The sequence below is a fragment of the Takifugu flavidus genome, unplaced genomic scaffold (assembly GCF_003711565.1).
Source record: "Takifugu flavidus isolate HTHZ2018 unplaced genomic scaffold, ASM371156v2 ctg395, whole genome shotgun sequence".
In the NCBI taxonomy this organism is placed as follows: Eukaryota; Metazoa; Chordata; class Actinopteri; order Tetraodontiformes; family Tetraodontidae; genus Takifugu; species Takifugu flavidus.
The window spans coordinates 1-23,994 of NW_026622016.1; the positions used below are offsets into that span (position 1 = coordinate 1).

At 44.3% G+C, this 23,994-nt stretch overlaps 1 protein-coding gene across 1 annotated transcript; it reads right to left on the minus strand.

Moving 5' to 3' along the window:
• Positions 1 to 394: 394 nt before the first annotated feature.
• On the minus strand, positions 395 to 23,976 carry LOC130520475 (ribonuclease inhibitor-like). The gene is made up of 10 exons (XM_057024172.1): positions 22,248 to 23,976; positions 21,697 to 21,870; positions 21,392 to 21,565; positions 21,068 to 21,241; positions 9,839 to 10,012; positions 7,854 to 8,027; positions 7,474 to 7,647; positions 5,718 to 5,891; positions 1,776 to 1,949; positions 395 to 1,243 (listed from the first exon to the last, which is right to left on the minus strand). The coding sequence occupies exons 1-10, from the start codon at positions 23,240 to 23,242 to the stop codon at positions 1,063 to 1,065; spliced, it is 2,568 nt and encodes an 855-aa protein (XP_056880152.1). The 5' UTR covers positions 23,243 to 23,976; the 3' UTR covers positions 395 to 1,062.
• Between the last annotated feature and the right edge of the window lie 18 nt (positions 23,977 to 23,994).

The following is a 23,994-nucleotide window of genomic DNA, read 5'->3' on the forward strand; positions in this document are numbered from 1 at the left end:
CATAATACAAGACACAAATGGGGGGCTAAAATCACCAAAAGGAACAGTGTGAAAATAAATGACTGAATTAAAATGCTAAGGCACGCCCAATCACTTTGTAATAAGCCCCAAAATGGATAACATGAACAACATACGTGTAATCAGTGTAATAAACACGTAGTCAGAAGAAGAAAAAAAAATGACCCACTGACAATCAAAAACAGTACAGTTCACTCCATACGGACCGGCTGTCAGTACGTGAGACACCTGCGAGTCAGCGACCAGGGCACCGCGGCGCAGCCTCACGGAGAATCCCGCGACGGTACCCAGCGGGCGCAGCCAGAGTCCGGACGGGTCGAACGGCACCAAGTGTAACTGGTGGAACTCCGCGTTGTGTTTTAATGAGACTCTCGTGTCCAGGATTATCTTTTTATTCTGACAGCAACAAATAAAAATACGAATAAACAGTTAACAGCCCGCTTCCGTTCCTAGACACACACAAGGCGGGAAGACGTACATTAGCGAAACTCGTCATGGCAAGTAAGCTAACGGTCGAAACTGTTTAAACTTCATATTTAAGTGCTGGTATGTTCTATTGTATTTATAACATGAATAAACAAACACATTAAATAATCAATCAGAATACATAAATGTATGAACAGAGAACCAAACGTAACTAATCCAAATTAATGTGATGGAAAACGAGACACCCACCTCTCCCACAAGAGTATATTGCAAAAGGGGAGAGGCGGAAGGATCACCATCACTTTTATAGGGGACACCACAGAAGAAGAAATGCAGGACACCGGAAATTCTGTATGGACCATATTTTGTGTAATTAAACGCCCCGTAACATATTATGACACAAAGGCCCTGTTACACCAGGAACTAATTTAACTTCAAGGCGAAGCTGCTTCTGCTTTGTCGACCATCGACTGATCTCCTGAAAGTCCACCAGCGCTTTTTAAAAACTGAATTTTTCATCTATGGACGGAGTAGACGGCAGATGTTTCCACAGATGCTCTTCACCAGTGGTCAGTGAGTGATGCAGCAGATGAGCGGGAGTTGACTGGCTTCAACCAGCTACTGTCTCAATGTCTCCAGCCCATAGTGTGGATTCTCTACGAGATCAGACAGCAGCTTCACTCCTGAACCCTGCACATGGTTCCGACTCAGGTCCAGTTCTCTGAGATGGGAGGGATTGGACCTCAGCGCTGAGGCCAGAGAGTCACAGCTGATCTCTGATAAGCTGCAGCGCCATAATCTAAATAAAGAAGGGAAACTTTATAAGGTTATAAGTGAAACCAGTATTAATCTGAAAGGATTAATCAAAGGCATGATCTGTAAATATTTAATTTAGTTACAGGTTAAAAAATGATAGTAATATGTAATTACCACAGTTCCAACCTCTCAGGTTTGCACTGGTCCAAAGGAGAATATATATTGTTCTGGCCCTCACTCTTCCCAGGTTCTCCCCACCTCTTTCCCTCCCATCTCATCATGGAGATCCATCTCACCTGTGGCTCATCTTTAAAGGCACAACCTGTCTTAGATGACTTCCTGTCTCCCTCACCATCTCCCTCCTCGTTGGCTGGTGTCTACCAGGCACCCTCACCTAGTTTTGTCTAATTTTGGTTACCATCTGTCGGCTTTTTCATTGTCCTTAAATCAATTTATCATGAATAAGTGGTCACCGTGTGGCCCTCCCTCCTGAAGGAACTGGGCACAACACACACACTCAGAAAGTGTGAGCACCCTCGGATGGAATAATGGACATTTTTGAGAATGGTGTTTACCTCAGAGTTTCCAGTCGGCAGTTTGGAAAGTGGAGAAAACCACAGAGCACCTTCACTCCTGAATCCTGCAGCTTGTTCCCACTCAGGTCCAGTTCTCTGAGATGGGAGGGATTGGACCTCAGCGCCGAGGCCAGAGAGTCACAGCTGATCTCTGATAAGCTGCAGTTCCATAATCTAAATAAAGAAGGGAAACTTTTATAAGGTTATAAGTGAAACCAGTATTAATCTGAAAGGTTAATCAAAGGCATGATCTGTAAATATTTAATTTAGTTACAGGTTAAAAAATGATAGTAATATGTAATTACCACAATTCCAACCTCTCAGGTTTGCACTGTTCCAAAGGAGAATATATATTGTTCTGGCCCTCACTCTTCCCAGGTTCTCCCCACCTCGTTCCCTCCCATCTCATCATGGAGATCCATCTCACCTGTGGCTCATCTTTAAAGGCACAACGGCTGTTTCCGACTCCACACCCTCGTTCCCTGTTCACTACTCACTACATGGGAGACATGGATTGAGTGAACTACGTACTGCACTCAATTTAAAGTTAGTATTTGGACAACGGCGTAATTTACAGCGCACGTAAAGTGACGTCATGGTGTCGCATAATAATTACGAACTGGTCGCCGGGAAAAGTGGCCAGGTCCATTTAATTATTTTAACCCATCAGAAATACATTCAGCGGTCATTTCATGAAAATGAGATAATTTTCCCTATAATTAACTTTATATAGTAAAATGAAATATTAATGTCAATAACAATACAATAATAATTACTTATTACCTAAAATAATTAGTGTCCCTTGACATTTTCAAGCCAAGACGTGATGGAACATTCTCAAGTCATATTCTGCTGTAGTGAAAACATTTAATAAAGCAATTTTTCATCAAAAAATGGATCAAAGCTACTTTTCATCTTTGTAAATATTCTTTTACTGAGATTCTGTCGCCTGGTGAGGAACAGACGATTCTGAAGAACAATTTTAAGTGAGGGGGGGATCAGTGGAGATTGATTGATTTGTTTTTACACATTTATGTTGTAATATTTTAAGATGATCATATTGGTCCCCTACTGAAAAAAAAATCTTATTTCCAAAAATTTCATATATCAAACCGCACAGTAGAAATTACGTTAAAAAATTTATCACGTAAAGGCTGATGGGATACATTTTCCGAGTTAGGGTGCTCGCTTGTACTTTTCGCAGTGCATTGTGGGATACATTGAGTGCACTACATAGGGTACAGCGATGCTCACTAACAGTTCGGACTCTATTTCAAAATGGCATCCACACTATTGAGTGCACTATAGGGCAGGGGTGTCAAACTCAAATTCACAGTGGGCCAAAATTAAGAAGTGAAGTAAAGTCACGGGCCAAACTCAATATTTATTGAAAAATTAACTGCAACAGATATGTAATGTTTAACCTTTTCATATGGAAACAAACTTTAGTTTTGCTTAAACACAGAATCTGGAACAACCAACGCTTGATATTACAAACACATGAGAAATTAAATTTTAAATAAAAGACACATCAGTGGTATTCATTTCTTATTGAAATAAATAAATAAAGTATATCTCTCCCCATATCCTTTCAAGTTCCTTTTTAAAGTAAATCTTTTTCAAAGCCAACAACAAAAGAACCAAAAATAATGTCATTCAATAACAATCCAACATTTCAACTATTAACAGACCATGCCTTGCAGTAGAAAAAGGGCATAAGAAACAGATATATTCAAGCTCAGTTTGCTACACTCTGGTTTACTCTGCACATCGGTCTAAGCCAGATACCTGGCATCTTTTCTTAGATGCAAGTTCATCAATGTCTGGGGTCAGGCTCTGAGCTGAGGAAAGCCTCAGGACGGAGTGAAGGTGTTCATCAGTGAGTCGACTTCTGTCAGGTGTTTTGTTCACCTTCATCATAGAGAACAGTTGTTCACATAGATATGTGCTGCCGAACATTGAGAGCATCTGAGCAGCTTGGGTGCGTAATTGAGGCATTGTGTCTGGGAGGAAACATGGAAACCGCGCAGCACCAACAGTCATATTTTGATTTGAGCATGTCATTACATTGGAGTTCAATTAGCTCCATTTGGAGGCTGGTTGGTGCGCTTTTCATGTCGATCGCAAACGGGTTACTGAGCAGTTCAAATCTCCCTTTCTGAGCCTCAAAGTCGGCAAATCGCCGGGAAAACTCGGCGCTGAACGCGTTGATTTTTTCAGCAAACTGTGCGCTAGGCAGCACGGCAGGAGAGATTTGCTCTGCCATGGTTTGGCAGCACGGAAAATGACCCAAGTTTCCTTGCAGCATCTGAGTCTTCCACAGACACAACTTAGTTTTAAAGGCCCTCACTGCTGCGTACATGTCTGTGATGATGTGGCCCCGTCCCTGAAGCTGCAGGTTAAGCACATCGAGATGGCTCACACTGTCAGACAGAAATGCAAGCTCACACAGAAATGTTTTATCTCTCAGCTCTGTTGTGTCCTTCCCTTTGTTTTCCATAAACTGACAGATTTCCTCACATAGCTCAAAACATCTCTTCAGTACTTTTCCTCTGCTTGGCCATCTCACCTCTGTGTGATAGGGCACATCTCTGTTTTCCAAATCCAACTCCTCCAGAAAAGACTTGAACTGCCGGTGATTCAAACCTTTGGCTCTTATGAAGTTGACGACTCGTTTCATAGAGCTCATAACATGTTCCATTTGCAGAGCTTTGCCACAGAGCGCTTCCTGATGTGTGATACAGTGATAAACTAAGTTCACCTGCAGCTTCCTCCCGCATCTTCTCCTGAATCCTGCTGACCAATCCACTCTTTTGACCGCACACCGCGGGTGCACCATCTGTCGTCAGTCCCACAAGTTTATCCCAAGGCAGGCTCATTTCAGTTATACATTTGGATACCTCTTCAAAGATATCTTTTCCTGTGGTGGTGCCATGTATTGATTTTAATCCTAAAAGTTCCTCTGTGACGCACAGGCTCGAGTCTACTCCACGGATGAAGATTGACAGCTGGGCAGTATCAGACGTGTGGCTGCTCTCATCCACAGCAGGGGAGTATGCAATAAAATCTTTTCCCTTTTTTATTAGTTGTTCATGTAGATTAGTGGAAAGCTCACACACGCGCTCAGCCACGGTGTTTCTGCTCAGGCTCACATTTATAAATTCTTGCTTTTTATCTGGGCACACGATGTCGCAAACTTCGACCATGCACTTTTTGACAAACTCTCCCTCATTACAGGGCCGGGCTGATTTTGCTATCTCTGCTGCCACAATAAAGCTAGCCTTTACAGCAGCTTCACTTTTTGATTTTGCTTTCAGGAACATAGACTGCCGGCAAACCAGACTTCTTTTCATCTCCTCCACCTTCTGCAGCTTCTGCTTTACGTCCAGGTCCTTGTACTTTTCATAATGTTTTGTTTCATAGTGTCTTCTTGTTATATTCTTTCGTTACAGCCACGTTAGCTCCGCACACAAGACAAACAGGTCTGTCCTTTATATTTGTGAACAGATAATCTGCCTCCCACCTGTTTTAAAAGCTCCTGTTCATCTTTCGTTTGGCCATTTTTGTGGAGGTCAAATTAATTTGTCCGATGTAGCGGTACAGTATACACCGCGGGCCAGCTCTAATGCACATTTGATATGATCAGTTTGACACATGTGGTATAGGGGGTGGTTTCAGAAACAGCCAACCTGTCTTAGATGACTTCCTGTCTCCCTCACCATCTACCTCCTCGTTGGCTGGTGTCTACCAGGCACCCTCACCTAGTTTTGTCTAATTTTGGTTACCATCTGTCGGCTTTTTCATTGTCCTTAAATCAATTTATCATGAATAAGTGGTCACCGTGTGGCCCTCCCTCCTGAAGGAACTGGGCACAACACACACACTCAGAAAGTGTGAGGACCCTCGGATGGAATAATGAACATTTTTGAGAATGGTGTTTACCTCAGAGTTTCCAGTCGGCAGTTTGGAAAGTGGAGAAAACCACAGAGCAGCTTCACTCCTGAATCCTGCAGCTGGTTCTGACTCAGGTCCAGTTCTCTGAGATGGGAGGGATTGGAACTCAGCGCCGAGGCCAGAGAGCCACAGCTGATCTCTGATAAACTGCCCTTAATCAATCTGAAAAATGCAGGATAAGGTTATACGGTGTGGGTCTGCATGTTATCTGCGTCAGTACTAAACCTACGTTAGTTCTTAGTTGGGTCGTACCTGAATTCACGATATTACAAGGAATTTTTTTAATGTCGTGCATCACAGCAGTATTGAGAACAGCCTCACTTCACCATCTTAGCAGCTGGTATATACAGTGGTGGTCAAAAGTTTACATACACTTGTAAAGAACATAATGTCATGGCTGTCTTGAGTTTCCAGTTATTTCTACAACTCTGATTTTTCTCTGATATAGTGATTGGAACAGATCCTTCTTTGTCACAAAAAACATTCAGGAAGTTTAGTTATTTTATGATTTTATTATGGGTAAACTGAAAGTGTGACCAAATCTGCTGGGTCAAAAATATACATACAGCAACATGAATGAGCAATTTTGGAGACTTTAACCAGGAAAGTCACTTGGAGCCATTTAAAAGCAGCTGCAGGTTCCAAGAGCAACAGTGCAAACAATTGTTTGTAAGATCAGGAAGAAAATGCAAGATGTCACCTGCTGCTGAGAGAAAACTGGTCAGGAGGGTGAAGAGTCAACCCAGGAGCACCAAAAATCAGATCTGCCAAGAATTAGAAGCTGCTGGAACACAGGTGTCAGTGTCCACAGTCAAGCGTGTTTTGCATCGCCATGGACTGAGAGGCTGCCGTGCAAGAAGGAAGCCCTTGCTCCAAAAGCGGCACCTTAAGGCTCGACTAAAGTTTGCTGCTGATCACATGGACAAAGATAAGACCTTCTGGAGGAAAGTTCTGTGGTCAGATGAAACAAAAGTTGAGCTGTTTCGCCACAATGCCCAGCAATATGTTTGGAGGAGAAAAGGTGAGGCCTTTAACCCCAAGCACACCATGCCTACCATCAAGCACGGTGGTGGTAGTATTATGCATGATTTACAGAGTCAATGGGACAATGAAGAAGGAGGATTACCTTCAAATTATTCAAGAAAACCTAAAGTCATCAGCCCGAAGGTTGGGTCTTGGGCGCAGTTGGGTGTTGCAACAGGACAATGACCCCAAACACACATCATAAGTGGTAATGGAATGGCTAAATCAGGCTAGAATTAAGGTTTTAGAATGGCCTTCCCAAAGTCCTGACTTAAACCCCATTGAGAACATGTGGACAATGCTGAAGAAACAAGTCCATGTCAGAAAGCCAACAAATTTAACTTAACTGCACCAATTCTGTCAAGAGGAGTGGTCAAAGATTCAACCAGAAACTTGCCAGAAGCTTGTGGATGGCTACCAAAAGTGCCTAATTGAAGTAGAAATGGCCAAGGGACATGTAACCAAATATTAGCATTGCTGTATGTATATTTTTGACCCAGCTGATTTGGTCACATTTTCAGTTTACCCATAATAAAGTCATAAAAGAATCAAACTTCATGATTGTTTTTTGTGACAAAGAAGGATCTGTTCCAATCACTATATCAGAGAAAAATCAGAGTTGTAGAAATAACTGGGAACTCAAGACAGCCATGACATTATGTTCTTTACAAGTGTATGTAAACTTTTGACCACCACTGTAGGTAGAAAAATGAAGACTGACCTGAGCGTCTCCAGTTTACAGTTTGGACTCTCCAGTCCAGAACAGAGCAGCTTCACTCCTGAATCCTTCAGCTTGTTCCCACTCAGGTCCAGTTCTCTGAGATGGGAGGGATTGGACCTCAGCGCCAAGGCCAGAGAGCCACAGCTGATCTCTGATAAACTGCAGTAGTTTAATCTGAAAAATGCAGGATAAGGTTATACGGTGCAGGTCTGCATGTTATCTGCGTCAGTACTAAACCTACGTTAGTTCTTAGTTGGGTCGTACCTGAATTCACGATATTACAAGGAATTTTTTTAATGTCGTGCATCACAGCAGTATTGAGAACAGCCTCACTTCACCATCTTAGCAGCTGGTATATAGGTAGAAAAATGAAGACTGACCTGAGCCTCTCCAGTTTACAGTTTGGACTCTCCAGTCCAGAACAGAGCCGCTTCACTCCTGAATCCTGCAACGTGTTGAAGCTCAGGTCCAGAACCCTCAGATGGGAGAGGTTGGACTTCAGAGCTGAGGCCACAGAATCACAGCTGGTCTCTGATAAACTGCACTCCCTTAGTCTAAAATAACGATTATTTTGAGAGAAGACAAATAAAAATCAACATGTACCAGAGCAAAACACAGATTACAAGCAACAAACCTCTCGTCCTGCACCGGCTTATCTGCCGTATGTTCGTATTTTGGGTTCTTTCAGGGCGGTTGGACAAGATCTACACCGTATGTAAAGTGTGTGTAGGTCAAAATACCTTCCAAGTTTGTGAAGCCACATTTCTCAATAGCACTCAGCTCTTGTCAGGAGTTGGGACAAAGCGACCCACTCCTGATAGCTTGTGGGCGATGCTGCAGTGACCCTGCAATCCCTACACTCTCTGGTGAAACCAAATCAAAGGTTTTAGACACTGCTGGATGCTGGAAGGGTGGCTATAGTCTGGACGCATAGTTCCCCTGACTGCACATTTCTCCAACAATGATTGGCAGCTGGTGTCACTTGTTCTCCAGATGAGAGAAGGAAAGAGAGCCACCCCACAGTGTGTTTGATTGCCCCACTGCAAGCTCAATGCTGCCAGAAAACATTGCAGGAGCATCAATTCCCCTCAGGGCATCAACAAGGACCTCAGGAAAAGGTGCAGCTGCCACCTACTAGAGACAAGCACACTGAGCTGAGATTCAAAGCCCTCTCCTCCCAAGAGAAGAGCTTGTTTGTTGGAGGCTCTTCTGGGCGATACCTGGTGCCACAGCTCCAGCTCAGCCCGTCTCTGGAGCTGAGGTGGAGCTTAGCAAGTTTCATGGTTCTCCACCACTTCCTCTCGCTGAGGACCTTCTCAGCTGGTGGTTTATGCTCCACCTTCCAAGTTGAGCAGGTGATACTTCTGCATTCCAGCCACCAGTGTCTCTGCAGAAAGAGTCTTCTCTACTGTTTTATATTATATTGTATAAAATTAGGATTTTTGGTTGATGTCTTAGATGTTGTTGACTTTAATAACAGAGAGATTCGAATAGAAGAGAAAATGTATTATTTTATGAACTACTTCCACTACTATTATATACACATACTTCCATATTGTCTTAGATTGCAAGCTGCATTTATTGCATCGTTCATAGAAAGTCATATTTGTGAGGAGAAAAACTCAAATAAGGTCATTTTCTTTAATGACCATTACAAAAGAAGGAGGCGATGAAGAAACAGATTTATATAAAAATGTGTGAAAACTTATGGATGGAAACATTTTTTAAATGGTTGCATTGTGTAGAATCGGTGTAGAATCAACTTGTTGACTTCTGATTTGGACTCCAATGGAAGTGAGGTGCAACAATTGTGGATGCTGAAAGCTTCAGATCTTCATGAAGGTTTCTGTGGTTGGACTGACCTGCTGCCCCTTTAAGAGGGAGGCAGGTTTGGGCTTCTGGCTGGAATGAAGCCACCTAAGATGAGAATGACTGCAGGCTTTCGGTACCAAGGTTTAACAGGGTGCTCACTTCACACTTGGGCTTTTCTCTTTTTTGGGATGGGTTTTCTCAGTAGAGAAGGGGCATGGCACACTGCAGCAGCTTTCTTTTTGGGGTTTCTAGTTTTCCTTCTGATCTTTAAAAGACAGGAAGAACCATTTTTGAGTTGTCTGAATGTTTGGGCTGTTTTGTGGCCAGCCTAAAATAAAACAAGACAAATCTACAACTGATACTTCCTTTCTAGTCATTGATGACCATCCTCACATGGGACAGATTTCCACAACCAATTTAATACTGCAAATCTATCCTGTGTGGTCTTTTTTCTGAGAACTGTAACACTACGTTTATAACAAAGATCAAACATGTAAACATTTATTGTCTAACTAGTTACACCTGAGAAAGTACTGGATCATCTCTGACTGACCTGAGAGTCTCCAGCTTACAGAGAGGATCCTGGAGAAAACCACAGAGCTGCTTCACTGCTGGATCCTTCAGCTGGTTCCCACTCAGCTCCAGAACCCTCAGATGGGAGGGATTGGACCTCAGCGCCGAGGCCAGAGAGTCACAGCTGATCTCTGATAAACTGCAGTCACTCAGCCTGGAAAAGCAATAAATGGGGCAAATAAAAACACATTTCTAAATATGAAAATGAAGAGAAAAGCAGAAAATGTAAAGAAATTTAGAAAAGACCAACAGAGGCCTCCTGACCTGAGCGTCTCCAGTCTGCAGTTTGGATGCATCATTGCAGAAGACAGTAACTTTACTCCGGCATCTGTCAGGCTTTGGTTCTCGCTTAAGCTCAGCTCCCGTAGATGAGAAGGGTTTGACGTCATTGCTGAGGCCACAACTTCCCAATGACTCTTTGAAAGAAAACTACCAGGCAGTCTGTTGTGTATGAAACAAAAAGTGAGTCAAACTTTGGGATTTCTAATCAACTTATCTGAGAATCTACCTAAACAAAAATGTAGCTCATTTCCTGGAAAAGCTAAATTCAACACCGTAGAGCAACAGTTTGAACGACCATCAGATCTGAAATGCAACTGAATTATTCTTAACATTTGTCTTATTTTAGAACAGCTCATAATTACTCAATATTTAAAATGATTGTAGCAAATGGTTTAAAGAAACGTGCATCTTTTTATCTGTCTATCGGCTCTTTGGATATTTTGCATTTCATCCAATTTGTACGATCGTGCGTCAAGTCTTAATTGAGCGATCCGATCGATGACATCAGTGTCTCTGGTTGCATCGATTGCCCTCAGCTTCTGTTATACCTGCCTGTTTTCCTTCCAGTCATTTTCACTGCACCTTTTTTTGCTAGTGATGAAGTTGCCACCTAACGGGTGTGGAAAGGGTCAAACAACTTTGTGGGTCACATAAAGGCTCCAAACGGAACCGCCACAAAGACCTAAAACACCCATTTAAACCAACGAGGCCGGCTGTTTTTACGTTGAACAAATGAAGCAAAATAGTCACGTGTCATTAGTTAAAATGTGTTTTTCTGTTGTTTGAATACGATGTATACAAACAAACAAAAGTTATTTAATTAGATGACAGTAATTTCATTATCGTAAGTTAACTTGTGGCTCCTATTATTCCTGCCTTATGTTGGTTTGTCTGGATTGACCTTTGAACTTATATCCAGCCAGTGTTGAACATTTCTGAATGAATTGTTGTTTTTTTAAATTTATGGACGCTGCAATGGAAATAAAGAATTGAAGGAATGACCACTGGAGGGGGTATTGCTACCTGACATGATCCACTCGCTTGATTTAAACGCCGATGTCCGGCCCCAAAAATCTTTACTTACACGGCCTTCCTGCAGTTCCTCACAGCTGGAATCAGGCGACGTCGTCCCTCCTCTGAGGTGTTGTACTGCAGAAGGTTCAGCTCATCCAGAACCTCCTCTGACATCTGCAGCAGGTAGGCCAGAGCTGAACAGTGGATCTCTGACAGTCTCCTCTCTGATTTCTTCTCTGACTTCAGGAACTCTTGGATCTCCTGATGGACTGACTGATCCTTCATCTCCATCAGACAGTGGAAGATGTTGATGCTTCTGTCTGGGGAGATGTTATCACTGTTCACCTCCTTCAGGTTGTTGAAGACCTTCTGGATGGTTTCTGGGTGGCTGTCCATCTGATCCAACAGTCCACCCAAGATCCTCTGATTGGACTCCAGAGAGAGACCATGAAGGAAGCGAACAAACAAGTCTAGGTGGCCATTTTTACTTTTGAGAGATTTCATTAGTGCTCTCCAGAGGAAGTCATCAAGAGATTTGACTGGATCGTTATTTAACAACCCAACAAACCGGAAAAAGGGGTGTTGTTTCGAATATTTTAGGAAAGACTCCATAATCCTTTTATTGATGGTGTAACGGTGGAACATGTAGACGGCAGCCAGAAACTCCTGAATGCTCAGATGAACAAAGCAGTAGACTGATTTCTGGAAGATCACACTCTCTCTTTTGAAGATCTCTGTACAAACTCCTGAGTACACCGACACCTCAGAGACGTCCAGTCCACATTGCTCCAGGTCTTCTGAGTAGAACATGATGTTTCCTTTCTCCAGATGTTCAAATGCCAGCCACCCCAACTTCAGAAGGAGTTTTTTATCAGCCTTAGTCAGTTTCTCTGGTCTCTGCTTTCCTCCATACTTCTGCTTCTTCCTCTTTATCTGAACCCTTAGGAAGTGTGAGTAGAGGTCAGTCAGGGTTTTGGGCAGCTCTCCTCTCTGGTCTCTGGTCATCATGTCCTCCAGAACTATAGCAGTGATCCAGCAGAAAACTGGGATCAGACACATGATGTGGAGGCTCCTGGAGGCCTTGATGTGTGAGATGATTCTCTTGGACAGATCTTCATCACTGAACCTCCTCCTGAAGTACTCCTCCTTCTGGGAGTCAGTGAAGCCTCGTACTTCTGTGATCCTGTCAACACACGAGGGAGGAATCTGATAGGCTGCTGCAGGTCTGGAGGTGATCCAGATGAGAGCTGAGGGAAGCAGGTTCCCCTGGATGAGGTTCACCAGGAGCACGTCAACTGACGATACTTGTGTGACATCAGAGATGACCTGATGCTTGTTGAAATGCAGTGAAAATCTGCTTTCATCCAGGCCATCAAAGATGAACAGAAGTTTCCAGACAGTCAGATCTTCTGCTCTGATCTTCTGTAATGTTGGATGGAAAACATGAAGCAGTGAGAGAAGACTGTGCTGCTCATCTCTGATCAAGTTCAGCTCCCTGCATGAGAGCGGAAGCACCAGACTGATGTCTTGGTTCTCCAAACCTTCTGCCCAGTCCAGACTGAACTTCTGCACTGAGAAGGTTTTTCCAACGCCGGCGACACCGTTGGTCAGAACCACTCTGATGTGTCTCTGTTGCTCAGATAAGACTTTGAAGATGTCCTGGCACTTGATTGGAGTGTCCTGGATGTTCTTCTGGGAGGTTATCTCAAGCTGTCTCACCTCATGTTGTGTGTCCACCTCCTCACTTTGTCCCTCAGTGATGTAGAGCTCAGTGTAGATCTTGTTCAGCAGGGTTCCACTTCCTGCTTCATGAGTTCCTTCAGTCACATGTTCACATCTTCTCTTCAGACTGATCTTATGACCTTCTATCACCTCCTGCAGATCACTTCCTGAAAATAAGCAAACCAATGATTTCCATCTATAATAAATCATCAACACAACTACAAATTCATGACATCACAAGTTCAATTTTATATTGAACAACTTTACTTTGTTTGGGCTTCATTTCAGCATCTCCAGATCTGCTTCCAGATTGTGAACAAGAGGACTCTCCTGGTGGAGCTGACTGGTCCCAGTTTGATAGGATGTGCTCCCCCCTCTCACTGTGAAACACATCTCTATTTGTCCTTTGATTTATAGGATGAAAGAACCTGATCAAGACTCAATATTGTTCCAGCATTTATGTCTGAATTCATCTTTCAGTTTAAACATGATTCTTGTTTCTAATCAACAATATTCACATTAAGTCTGTAACTATATGACTGTCTGAGGTTTAACTGTTAAACATCTCCAATAATAAACTCACAACCTGCTGCTGTTAATGTGACTAACAGCTGGCACACAAACACATCATCACGCTTTAGTTTTCTTACATTTTGTCTGAACTTCTGAAGTTTATTGTATCATCTTTGGACCGGTCACTCTTCAGGGACACCCAGCTGGGCACTGTGGACTCTGCTCTGTCCTCGTCCATCCTGAGGAAACATCAGAAATATAATGAGACTGTGATGAAGGTAAATAATCTGTAGAGGTTGTAGTTAAATAATCCCAATTCACTGCATTTTTATCAAACAGGAACATTTCAGATCAGGGGGGCCGTTCTTCCCAATCACACCTCTCCAGGTCTCACTGTCGCTGCCGACGTGAGCATTGAAGTCACCCAGGAGGACGAGGGAGCCCCCAGAAGGAGCACTCTCCAGCACTCCCTCTCAGGACTCCAAAAAGGGTGGATACGCTGAACTGCTGTTTGGGTCATAGGATCCGTCCCCCCACCCGAAGGCGAAGGGAGGCTACCCTCTCATCCACCGGGGTAAACTCCAATATACAGGCACTGAGCCGGGGAGCAACCAGAATTGCCACCCCTGCCCGTCGCCTCTCACCATCGGCAACTCCAGGGTGGTAGAGAATCCAACCCCTCTCGAGAAGACTGGTTCCAGAGCCCTTGCTGTGCGTCGAGGTGAGGCCGACTATATCTAGTCGGAACTTCTCAACCTCGCGCACCAGCTCAGGCTCCTTTCCCACCAGAGAGGTGACATTCCATGTCCCTAGAGCCAGTTTATGCAGCCGGGGATCAGACCGCCAAGGTCCCTGCCTTCGGCCGCTACCCAACACACAATGCACCCGACCCCCCCTGGCCCCTCCTGCAGGTGGTGAGCCCACGGGAAGGGGGTCCCATGTTGCCTCTTCGGGCTGTGCCCAGCCGGACTCCATGGGCAGAGGTCCGGCCACCAGGCGCTTACCAACGTGTCCGGGCCCCAGGCCTGGCTCCAGGAGGGGGCCCCGGTGACCCGCATCCGGGCAAGGGAAACTTGGCACCAATGTTGTTCAGCATTATTAGCGGGTCCTGGGCTACGCTTTGTCTGGTCCCTCACCTAGGACCTGTTTGCCATGGGTGGCCCTACCAGGGGCATATAGCCCCAGACAACGGAGCTCCTAGGATCATTGGGACAGGCAAACCCCTCCACCACGATAAGGTGGTAGCCCAGGAGGGTATTGGACTTCTGTGCTTGTCTCAGATTGTCCATAACAAACATCTTGTTCAGGCATAAAGGCGTCCACATGTGCACTTGGCACCAGGACGCCTTAGGCCGCAGATCGATGATCGACTTTGTGGTCGCGTCATCGGATTTGCGGCCGCATGTTCTGGACACTCGGGTGAAGAGGGGGGCGGAGCTGTCAACTGATCACCACCTGGTGGTGAGTTGGCTCCGATGGTGGGGAAGGATGCCGGATAGACCCGGCAGACCCAAACGTATTGTGAGGGTCTGCTGGGAACGCCTGGCGGAATCTCCTGTCAGAAGGAGCTTCAACTCACACCTCCGGGAGAGCTTTGACCATGTCCCGGGGGAGGCGGGGGACATCCGTATCTAAATGGAGAGCTGGAGCACTCTGCAATGATGGATATTGTTGGGAAACTTTAAAATATATGCCTAGGAATTTTTGTGAGATGATGTTAACCCATGTAGGAGAAATGACCAGTTAAAAACAGAAGCAATTTTCAGTTTTAAAAGATTTACCACACTAAAATTAACATGGGAGTTAATGGGAGCGAACGCCTGACATGTTGGTGCACCGTTTCATTTTAAGGACCTGATGAATTTCATTTTTTACGATAGTAGAGGCTAATACCTACAAAATGATGTTTTGTATGGTTGTGAAATGTTCTAAGGCAGAGTTATGTGATTCAGAAAACCTTACTTTAAAAGGTGAGATTTGAGGTCCGATACCGAACTTTAAAGGGTGTCACACAAACACGTCATCACACTTTAGTTTTCTTACATTTTGTCTGAACTTCTGAAGTCTATCATTCCATGTTTGGACCGGTCACTCTTCAGGGACACCCAGCTGGGCACTGTGGACTCTGCTCTGTCCTCGTCCATCCTGAGGAAACATCAGAAATAGTGATGAGACTGTGATGAAGGTAAATAATCTGTAGAGGTTGTAGTTAAATAATCCCAATTCACTGCATTTTTATCAAACAGGAACATTTCTAATACTTCTGGATAACAACTGAATTAATAAATCAATGATGTATATGTATAATTTTCACGTTTTCAGAGTTTAAGCTGCTTTTTTTAACTGTTCCCTGCAGTGAGAAAAGAACTGGCACCTTTTCCAGCCCCTCATCCTGCAGCACTGAATGTGCTCTAAAGTTCTTTCCAGAGCAAACGTCTCTGCACTTGCAGCAACATGTTGTAGTCATGTATCCATGAGGAGAACCGGATACAGGAAACGCCCCGACTTTGATCCCAAAACCCAACTGGTGGCCAGAAATAACACCCACTCCTGCATTTCTTTCACTGTGGTTCCACAACATAGAACAATATACCACTGTGAGAAAACGTGCAACATGAACCAAAAATCCTGTTGGTGTCCTGTGATCCTGTGTGGATTTATTTAGTTATTTATTTTTTAAACTTCATTGTCTTAAATTGGTCCGGCTGAGAGATGTTAACTTGCACACGATTAGATGTTGTTTGACAGGTAATACCAAAATATCCAGCTGTAACCTGGACTGTTGAACAACTGTAATAACTCTCAGAGCTTTTGACCCAAAATGTCGCTCTTCCTGCTTCGTCTGAACAGAATACTTTCACTTTTAAAACCTAATCAACAGCTTTATGGCGTATATATTACTACCATTAAAGCATTCTGGGAGGGTTTAAAGTTCTTTTAGAATCAGTAGCAAAGAGCAGAAAAATAAACTAAACTTCACTTAGAAAGACTATTCAACTATAACTAAAGCCAGACTATAAGAAAGTTAAATAAGACCTATTAATTTATAATGCATAATGATGTTTTGTGCTAAAACTAAATATAACGTCTAGTTGATTCAAATCTTGATTTTATCTCCAAACACAACTGTCAATTCTTTTCAATAATGCTCTTCGTTTACACTCACCTTGTCGGTCTTCAGTCTTCCTGCTTAGTCTGAAAGGAATACTTTGAAAAACTGGTTCGTTGGGTTCCCAGTTACTGCAGGGGACGTGGAGGAGCCGCTCATCAGCCGCAGCTGGCCCCGCAGACACACGCACCTGCGGTCTCTCTTCAATCTCCCGTTAGATTTAAGGACAGAACTCCCGTCTGCCAGCGACGGAGTGTTTTCGTCCTCATCGCCAAACCCTGACTTCTGTGGCTTGACTATTTTTGAGAGTTTTCCTAGCGGACTTGTTTTGGACTCTCTCGAGGTCTCTCCGCCTCTCTGTGAACGCGGACCGAACTGTTCTTGTTCACTTTAAAATAAAGACGCTTTTCGGACACCATTGTCCACTGCGTGTTGCTGCTTTCGGGTCCTGATCCAACCGTTACTCTACTCTTTTGATCAACAACTTTATGGCTGTTGATTTATATTCCACTACTATAAAAGCATTCTGGGAGGGTTCAAGATGAAAAGTTTTTTTTGCTATTTTAATGCCATAAATAATGAAAACTTACTATGCAACTTAGATAAATAAACTTAGTTAAAAAAGATGTATGATGCGTCACAGATTTAGAAAGACTTGTAAAAGCAGCATATTTCTGCAGCCCTGGAGTCCAGGAGGAGCAGCAGAGGTCAGAATGTGTCGGAGCGCGTTTAACTAGTGTCTGCAGTTCCACGAGTGTCCACCGGGTGGTGGTAAAGCACCACATGATATTTCTCCTTTTTGGAACTTCTTCAGCTGCGTTGAGCTTTAAATCTTCACCTGTCGCTCCCTTTAAGCTCTAAACTTTGCGGTTCTGTGTGTAGTTTGTTGGTTTAAATATTTTTGATGAATTCTGATGGATTTGACTGAAACTGTCTACATCCACGCACACGCGTGTATGAAGTGTTTATACACACGTTTGCGCGTACGTGCACAATGTATATTCATATAATAACTGTTAGTTTCTAAAACACCAAAGTAGAGTCACTGAGGCACGGCTTCACCTCCTTTACACCGAGGTTTCACTGAGCAGGTGTGATGAACTGTTGCAGAAGGAAAAGCATGGAACATGTTAATAACCGGACACAAAAACACTCAGGTTTATTGTCTGGACCTCGCCATCCCTTTGGGGAGGATCATCTCATTCTTCAGCTTTGAACTGTCAGAGTTCAAAGGTTTCATCCTTCCACAAGACCAGAAAACTTCCGCCCAACCTTCTGACCTCAAGTGTCGTATTTTCATCTCTTCAAAAATGATCATGTTCAACATTTTGTCTTCCAAATGAAAAAGAAAAAAAATTCTTCCCATCTGAAATTCAGGGCAAGACAATCCGAAAAAGGCAACTATCTCCAAATATGAGCTTTCTGAGCGACTGATGTGAAGCTGGTGAAACCAGTTTGACGACCATTGTGAAACCAGGAGCAGTGTAAATGGGGGGGGGGGGGGGGGGACAGTGAGTGGATGCTGCATTCATCAAACACACAATAGTCAGAAGAGAAGAAGGAAGAACAGAAGCCCGTTTCCCTCAGTGTTGGTGTGGAGACGCCTGTTTGGAGGAGCAGGAAGCAGGCTGGACTCTTCCAGCTGGCTTTAATGCCACTTCTCTTCTGAGAACCTCCCAGCAGCTTTCTCTCCACCATCTTTTTACGCTGAAGGTTTTTGATCATTTCAGGTCAGATGTTCTTGGACTGAGGTTAAAAATGTTTGTTCTTGTGCTCGGAGCGAACCGACGATCCTCTAAAGTCAGGCATCCTAAAGGTGGATGTTTCCTGAGGCCTGGAGGCTTTAAAGTGGCGCTTTTACCCACTTGTCTTCGTTCTGTTGGAAACTTGATCCAAAAACCTTTTCTGGAGCTTCATGTTCTGCTTTTTTGAAGGGATGAAATGGTTTCATCAGCGCTGCCGGGGGCTGAGCAGGCTTCATAAATCTGAAGCTCTGAGATCCTTTAAAGATCTCCTGGAATCAGCAGATGGGGGTTTGATCCAAAACTGTAAGAATCAGTCAACCTATCAAATCTTGACTCAGTCCAAGCGTGAACCAGTCCATCCAGAGCTGATTATGGCTCAGCCAGGAGGAAAGCACGGCCTGGGGGGGTTCATATGGAGCAGGCACACTCTGGCTCTATTGCTACTGAAAACAGCCCTTCAGCACAGCAGCCTGGAATACAGTTCTGGAGAACACCTGTTCCCAACAGAACCTGTTTGAAATGGGACCACTAAAGATGCCCGGCGTGACCACGACCACGGGGGGGGCAGAGGCACAGTGGTAAAAAGGTCCAAATGAGTTTTATTGACAGGGGAACACTCAAAGAAGACAGAAGCAGTCCTCCTGGACTGCAGGGAGCTCGGGAGACAGGTTCTGCAATTCTCAGGTCCAGCAGACGGCGTGAAGCCCTTAAACGTGCCGGGAAGACAGAGCAACAAAGCCGCAACACTCTGGCCCTGATCGCCAGGCGCTCCCTCCTCCAGGTGTTAATTGCCCACAGGTGCGCCTGCCTCAGCACCAGCTGCCGCCAATTGAGCTCCTCACGCCCCCTGCAGGACAAACCAGACACAACCCTGGACCCCAACATTTAAGGGTCGTTTTCCTTCCACTTCTCAATCACCGACGTGTCCAACTTCACAGGACCTGCCCAAAGGTTCCCGTTTCTGTCATCCTCGCAAAAACGGACTAAAAGGACGCTTCTCCGGGTCATCCAGCTCACGGTGTCCAGGCAGCTCACTTTCTCTGTCGGGTAGACGATCTTCCCACAGCGGGCGCACTGAGGGTTCATCCTCGGAACCTCCTCCGCGGTCTCCTCCGCTTCTTTAAAACAGATATAGTTGCCGTCGCCGGCAGCCGAGCGCCACAAGTTCCAGCAAACGTTTGACAACCAGCAGCGACGACAAAATGTAGAGATACAAGTCAGTAGGAGACAGACGGAGCCTCTGTGGACGCACGAAGGAGCCGCGTCCGGGCTGGAGACTCGCTGATGCTGCGCTGACAACCACCGTCAGTGACAAGCTAGCGAGAGTGAGCTCACGAGACCGGAAACTAGCGATAGTAACCGGAAGTAAGCAAAGGAGCAGACAATTTTGCGTTAAAATTTCATTTAAATCTGTCAATAAAGAGTAAAATAACAAATACATTGAAACTTAACTGAAAATATAAGGACTCATCAACTTTATTTGTACCCAAAATGTAGTTCCTGTCATTACATAAACTTCCTCATGCAAATATTTCGACAGTATGATATTAAACTATTAGCATTACACAAATGTAATTTAAGTTATCCCATAATATGCATGTAAAAATGTTTTGATCCTCAGTCACATAACACAAAGCAGATAAACACATCAGGAAACACAGTAAAGTTTCAAAATAATATCAAATCTAAGTTCACAAAAAAGAGCATTTAAATTGAGAATCTGTGACTGTGTACTGCGCAATCCCTTGCTTATTCTAAGCTTATTATTTTTATTGTTTTAATTATTCCGTTTTTAGAATAGTTTATGTTTGAAGCCAGAACCTCAGAAAGGAAGCAAAGCTTGACATGTGGAAAGAAAATGGGTGAGCTTCTTAATCACAGAAGAGGAATTTTAAAGTCCTGTTTAGAGTGAAGACGGATAAATAATTAAACTATTGGACTATTTAGACACTTTCAGCCTCAGCTGTATTTTTTATTATTTTATTTTTACAAAAAGCATCTTTACTCTTTGGCCCCATCTACTGTCTGTTGTGTGTCTAATTTGATCCAGCTGGTTGTGTCAGCTTTACCTTTGCAGAGGTTCCTGCTACAATCAGGAACGAACTTCACTTGTTTATTCTCACAGTCTGCTGATAAAATCTATTCTTGTTCTCCTAAAGCTGCAGAAAGCAGCAGTGGGCCTGACTTCATGCTGCACCTACAAACCTGATAACCTGATCTCACTCAGTTGTGGGATTCGGAGTTACCACTGACACCACCTGGATAACAGCACATCCAGGGACACTGTGACCCTGACCTCAGTAATTCCAACATTCCTTGTGTTCTTGTCATCCTTCCCACAGAGGAAATGTAACTGCTGATGATATAGACTAAAGAAGAATTACTTTCATAAATGATTTTTTGGCATTTATGATCTGATTCAGTTTTTTTCACAAAGATACAGGAAACACATTTATTTGATTGCGAGTTGATCCAAATCAAAACCGACTTCAATCATCTGCTGAGAGTCTCCAGTTTATAGATTGGACTCTTCACAAGATCTGACAGCGGCTTCACTCCTGGATCCTTCAGCTGGTTAAAGCTCAGGTCCAGAACCTTCAGATGGGAGGGATTGGACCTCAGCGCCGAGGCCAGAGAGTCACAGCTGATCTCTGATAAACTGCAGTGGTCTAATCTGAATAACAGATAAAAGATGCCATTTTACAGTTCTTGCACATACAGTCATCATTTAGTGTTGGTTTAGAAAAGCCGACAGTTCCTTCTGCCACCATAAACCAGATCAGCTTTAAGTCTTTTTCATTTCAGTATTTAATTCACTGCATACCTGAGAGTCTCCAGCTTACAGAGAGGATCCTGCAGAAAACCACAGAGCAGCTTCACTCCTGGATCCTTAAACTGGTTGAGGCTGAGGTCCAGTTCTCTGAGATGGGAGGGATTGGACCTCAGCGCCGAGGCCAGAGAGTCAGAGCTCATCTCTGATAAACTGCAGTAGTTTAATCTGAATGACAGATAAAAGATGCCATTTTACAGTTCTTGCACATACAGTCATCATTTAGTGTTGGTTTAGAAAAGCCGGCAGTTCCTTCTGCCACCATAAACCAGATCAGCTTTCAGTCTTTTTCATTTCAGTATTTAATTCACTGCATACCTGAGAGTCTCCAGCTTACAGAGAGGATCCTGCAGAAAACCACAGAGCAGCTTCACTCCTGAATCCTTCAGCTGGTTCTGACTCAGGTCCAGAACCCTCAGATGGGAGGGATTGGACCTCAGCGCCGAGGCCAGAAAGTCAAAGCTGATCTCTGATGAAATGCAACCATTCAATCTAAAAACCACAATAAATCCCATTTATTTCAGTCAGACGTGTTCAGATTTTGCTTTGCTCAGTTACAAATAAATCTGCTTGGAATCTTTGTTGATGAATGAAATACGGACTTTAGACACAGCTGAACTGACCTGAGAGTCTCCAGCTTACAGTTGAGACTCTCCAGTCCAGAACAGAGCAGCTTCACCCCTGAATCATCTAGACTGTTGTAGCTCAGGTCCAGAACCCTCAGATGGGAGGGATTGGACCTCAGCGCCGAGGCCAGAGGATCACAGCTGATCTCTGATAAACTGCAGCTGCTCAAACTGAATAAAGACAAAATACAACCTGTTAGATATGAGCAGATATGTTGAGTCCACACTCGTTTCTGAAAACCTGAACAGGAAAACAGTCGACAGAACATCTGGTGTTTCAGATAGTCACCCAAAAATAACCGGTCAGAAATGGAGATGTTCTTTAGGAGGTATAAAACAGAACAGAGATGGCTTTTAAGTTAAATTCCCAGCTGTAGCTGTGAACAAGATGACCTTTAACCTTCAGAAATGGAATTTAAAAGCTTCTAACACTGGACAACACTAGAAGAACAAAGTGTCTGTTGAGATCACTCAATGGAGCCTTTTCCTGACAGAGTCACTCATGTCTGCTGTTAACAGCCTGTGTTCTTAATCACATCTGGACTTACACGGCCTTCCTGCAGTTCCTCACAGCTGGAATCAGGCGACGTCGTCCCTCATCTGAGGTGTTGTACTGCTGCAGGTTCAGCTCATCCAGAACCTCCTCTGACATCTGCAGCAGGAAGGCCAGAGCTGAACAGTGGATCTCTGACAGTCTCCTCTCTGATTTCTTCTCTGACTTCAGGAACTCTTGGATCTCCTGATGGACTGACTGATCCTTCATCTCCATCAGACAGTGGAAGATGTTGATGCTTCTGTCTGGGGAGATTTCATCACTGTTCACCTCCTTCAGGTTGTTGAGGACCTTCTGGATGGTTTCTGGATGGTTCTCCGTCTGATCCAACAGTCCACCCAAGATCCTCTGATTGGACTCCAGAGAGAGACCATGAAGGAAGCGAACAAACAAGTCCAGGTGGCCATTTTTACTTTTGAGAGATTTCATTAGTGCTCTCATTAGGAAGTCATCAAGAGATGTGACTGGATCGTAATTTGTGAACAACCACGTAAACCAGGAAAAGCAGTTTGGTTTCGAACATTTTAGGAAGTGACTTATAACCACTGTGTCGTTCCTGGTGTAACGGTGGAACATGTAGACGGCAGCCAGAAACTCCTGAATGCTCAGATGAACAAAGCAGTAGACTGATTTCTGGAAGATCACACTCTCTCTTTTGAAGATCTCTGTACAAACTCCTGAGTACACCGACACCTCGGAGACGTCCAGTCCACATCGCTCCAGGTCTTCTGAGTAGAACATGATGTTTCCTTTCTCCAGATGTTCAAACGCCAGCCGACCCAACTTCAGAAGGAGTTCTTTGTCAGCCTCAGTCAGTTCCTCTGGTCTCTGCTTTCCTCCATACTTCTGCTTCTTCCTCTTTATCTGAACCCTCAGGAAGTGTGAGTAGAGGTCAGTCAGGGTTTTGGGCAGCTCTCCTCTCTGGTCTCTGGTCATCATGTCCTCCAGAACTATAGCAGTGATCCAGCAGAAAACTGGGATCAGACACATGATGTGGAGGCTCCTGGAGGCCTTGATGTGTGAGATGATTCTCTTGGACAGATCTTCATCACTGAACCTCCTCCTGAAGTACTCCTCCTTCTGGGAGTCAGTGAAGCCTCGTACTTCTGTGATCCTGTCAACACACGAGGGAGGAATCTGATAGGCTGCTGCAGGTCTGGAGGTGATCCAGATGAGAGCTGAGGGAAGCAGGTTCCCCTGGATGAGGTTCACCAGGAGCACGTCAACTGACGATACTTGTGTGACATCAGAGATGACCTGATGCTTGTTGAAACACAGTGAAAATCTGCTTTCATCCAGGCCATCAAAGATGAACAGAAGTTTCCAGACAGTCAGATCTTCTGCTCTGATCTTCTGTAATGTTGGATGGAAAACATGAAGCAGTGAGAGAAGACTGTGCTGCTCATCTCTGATCAAGTTCAGCTCCCTGCATGAGAGCGGAAGCACCAGACTGATGTCTTGGTTCTCCAAACCTTCTGCCCAGTCCAGACTGAACTTCTGCACTGAGAAGGTTTTTCCAACGCCGGCGACACCGTTGGTCAGAACCACTCTGATGTGTCTCTGTTGCTCAGATAAGACTTTGAAGATGTCCTGGCACTTGATTGGAGTGTCCTGGATGTTCTTCTTGGAGGTTCTCTCAAGCTGTCTCACCTCATGTTGTGTGTCCACCTCCTCACTTTGTCCCTCAGTGATGTAGAGCTCAGTGTAGATCGTGTTCAGCAGGGTTCCACTTCCTGCTTCAT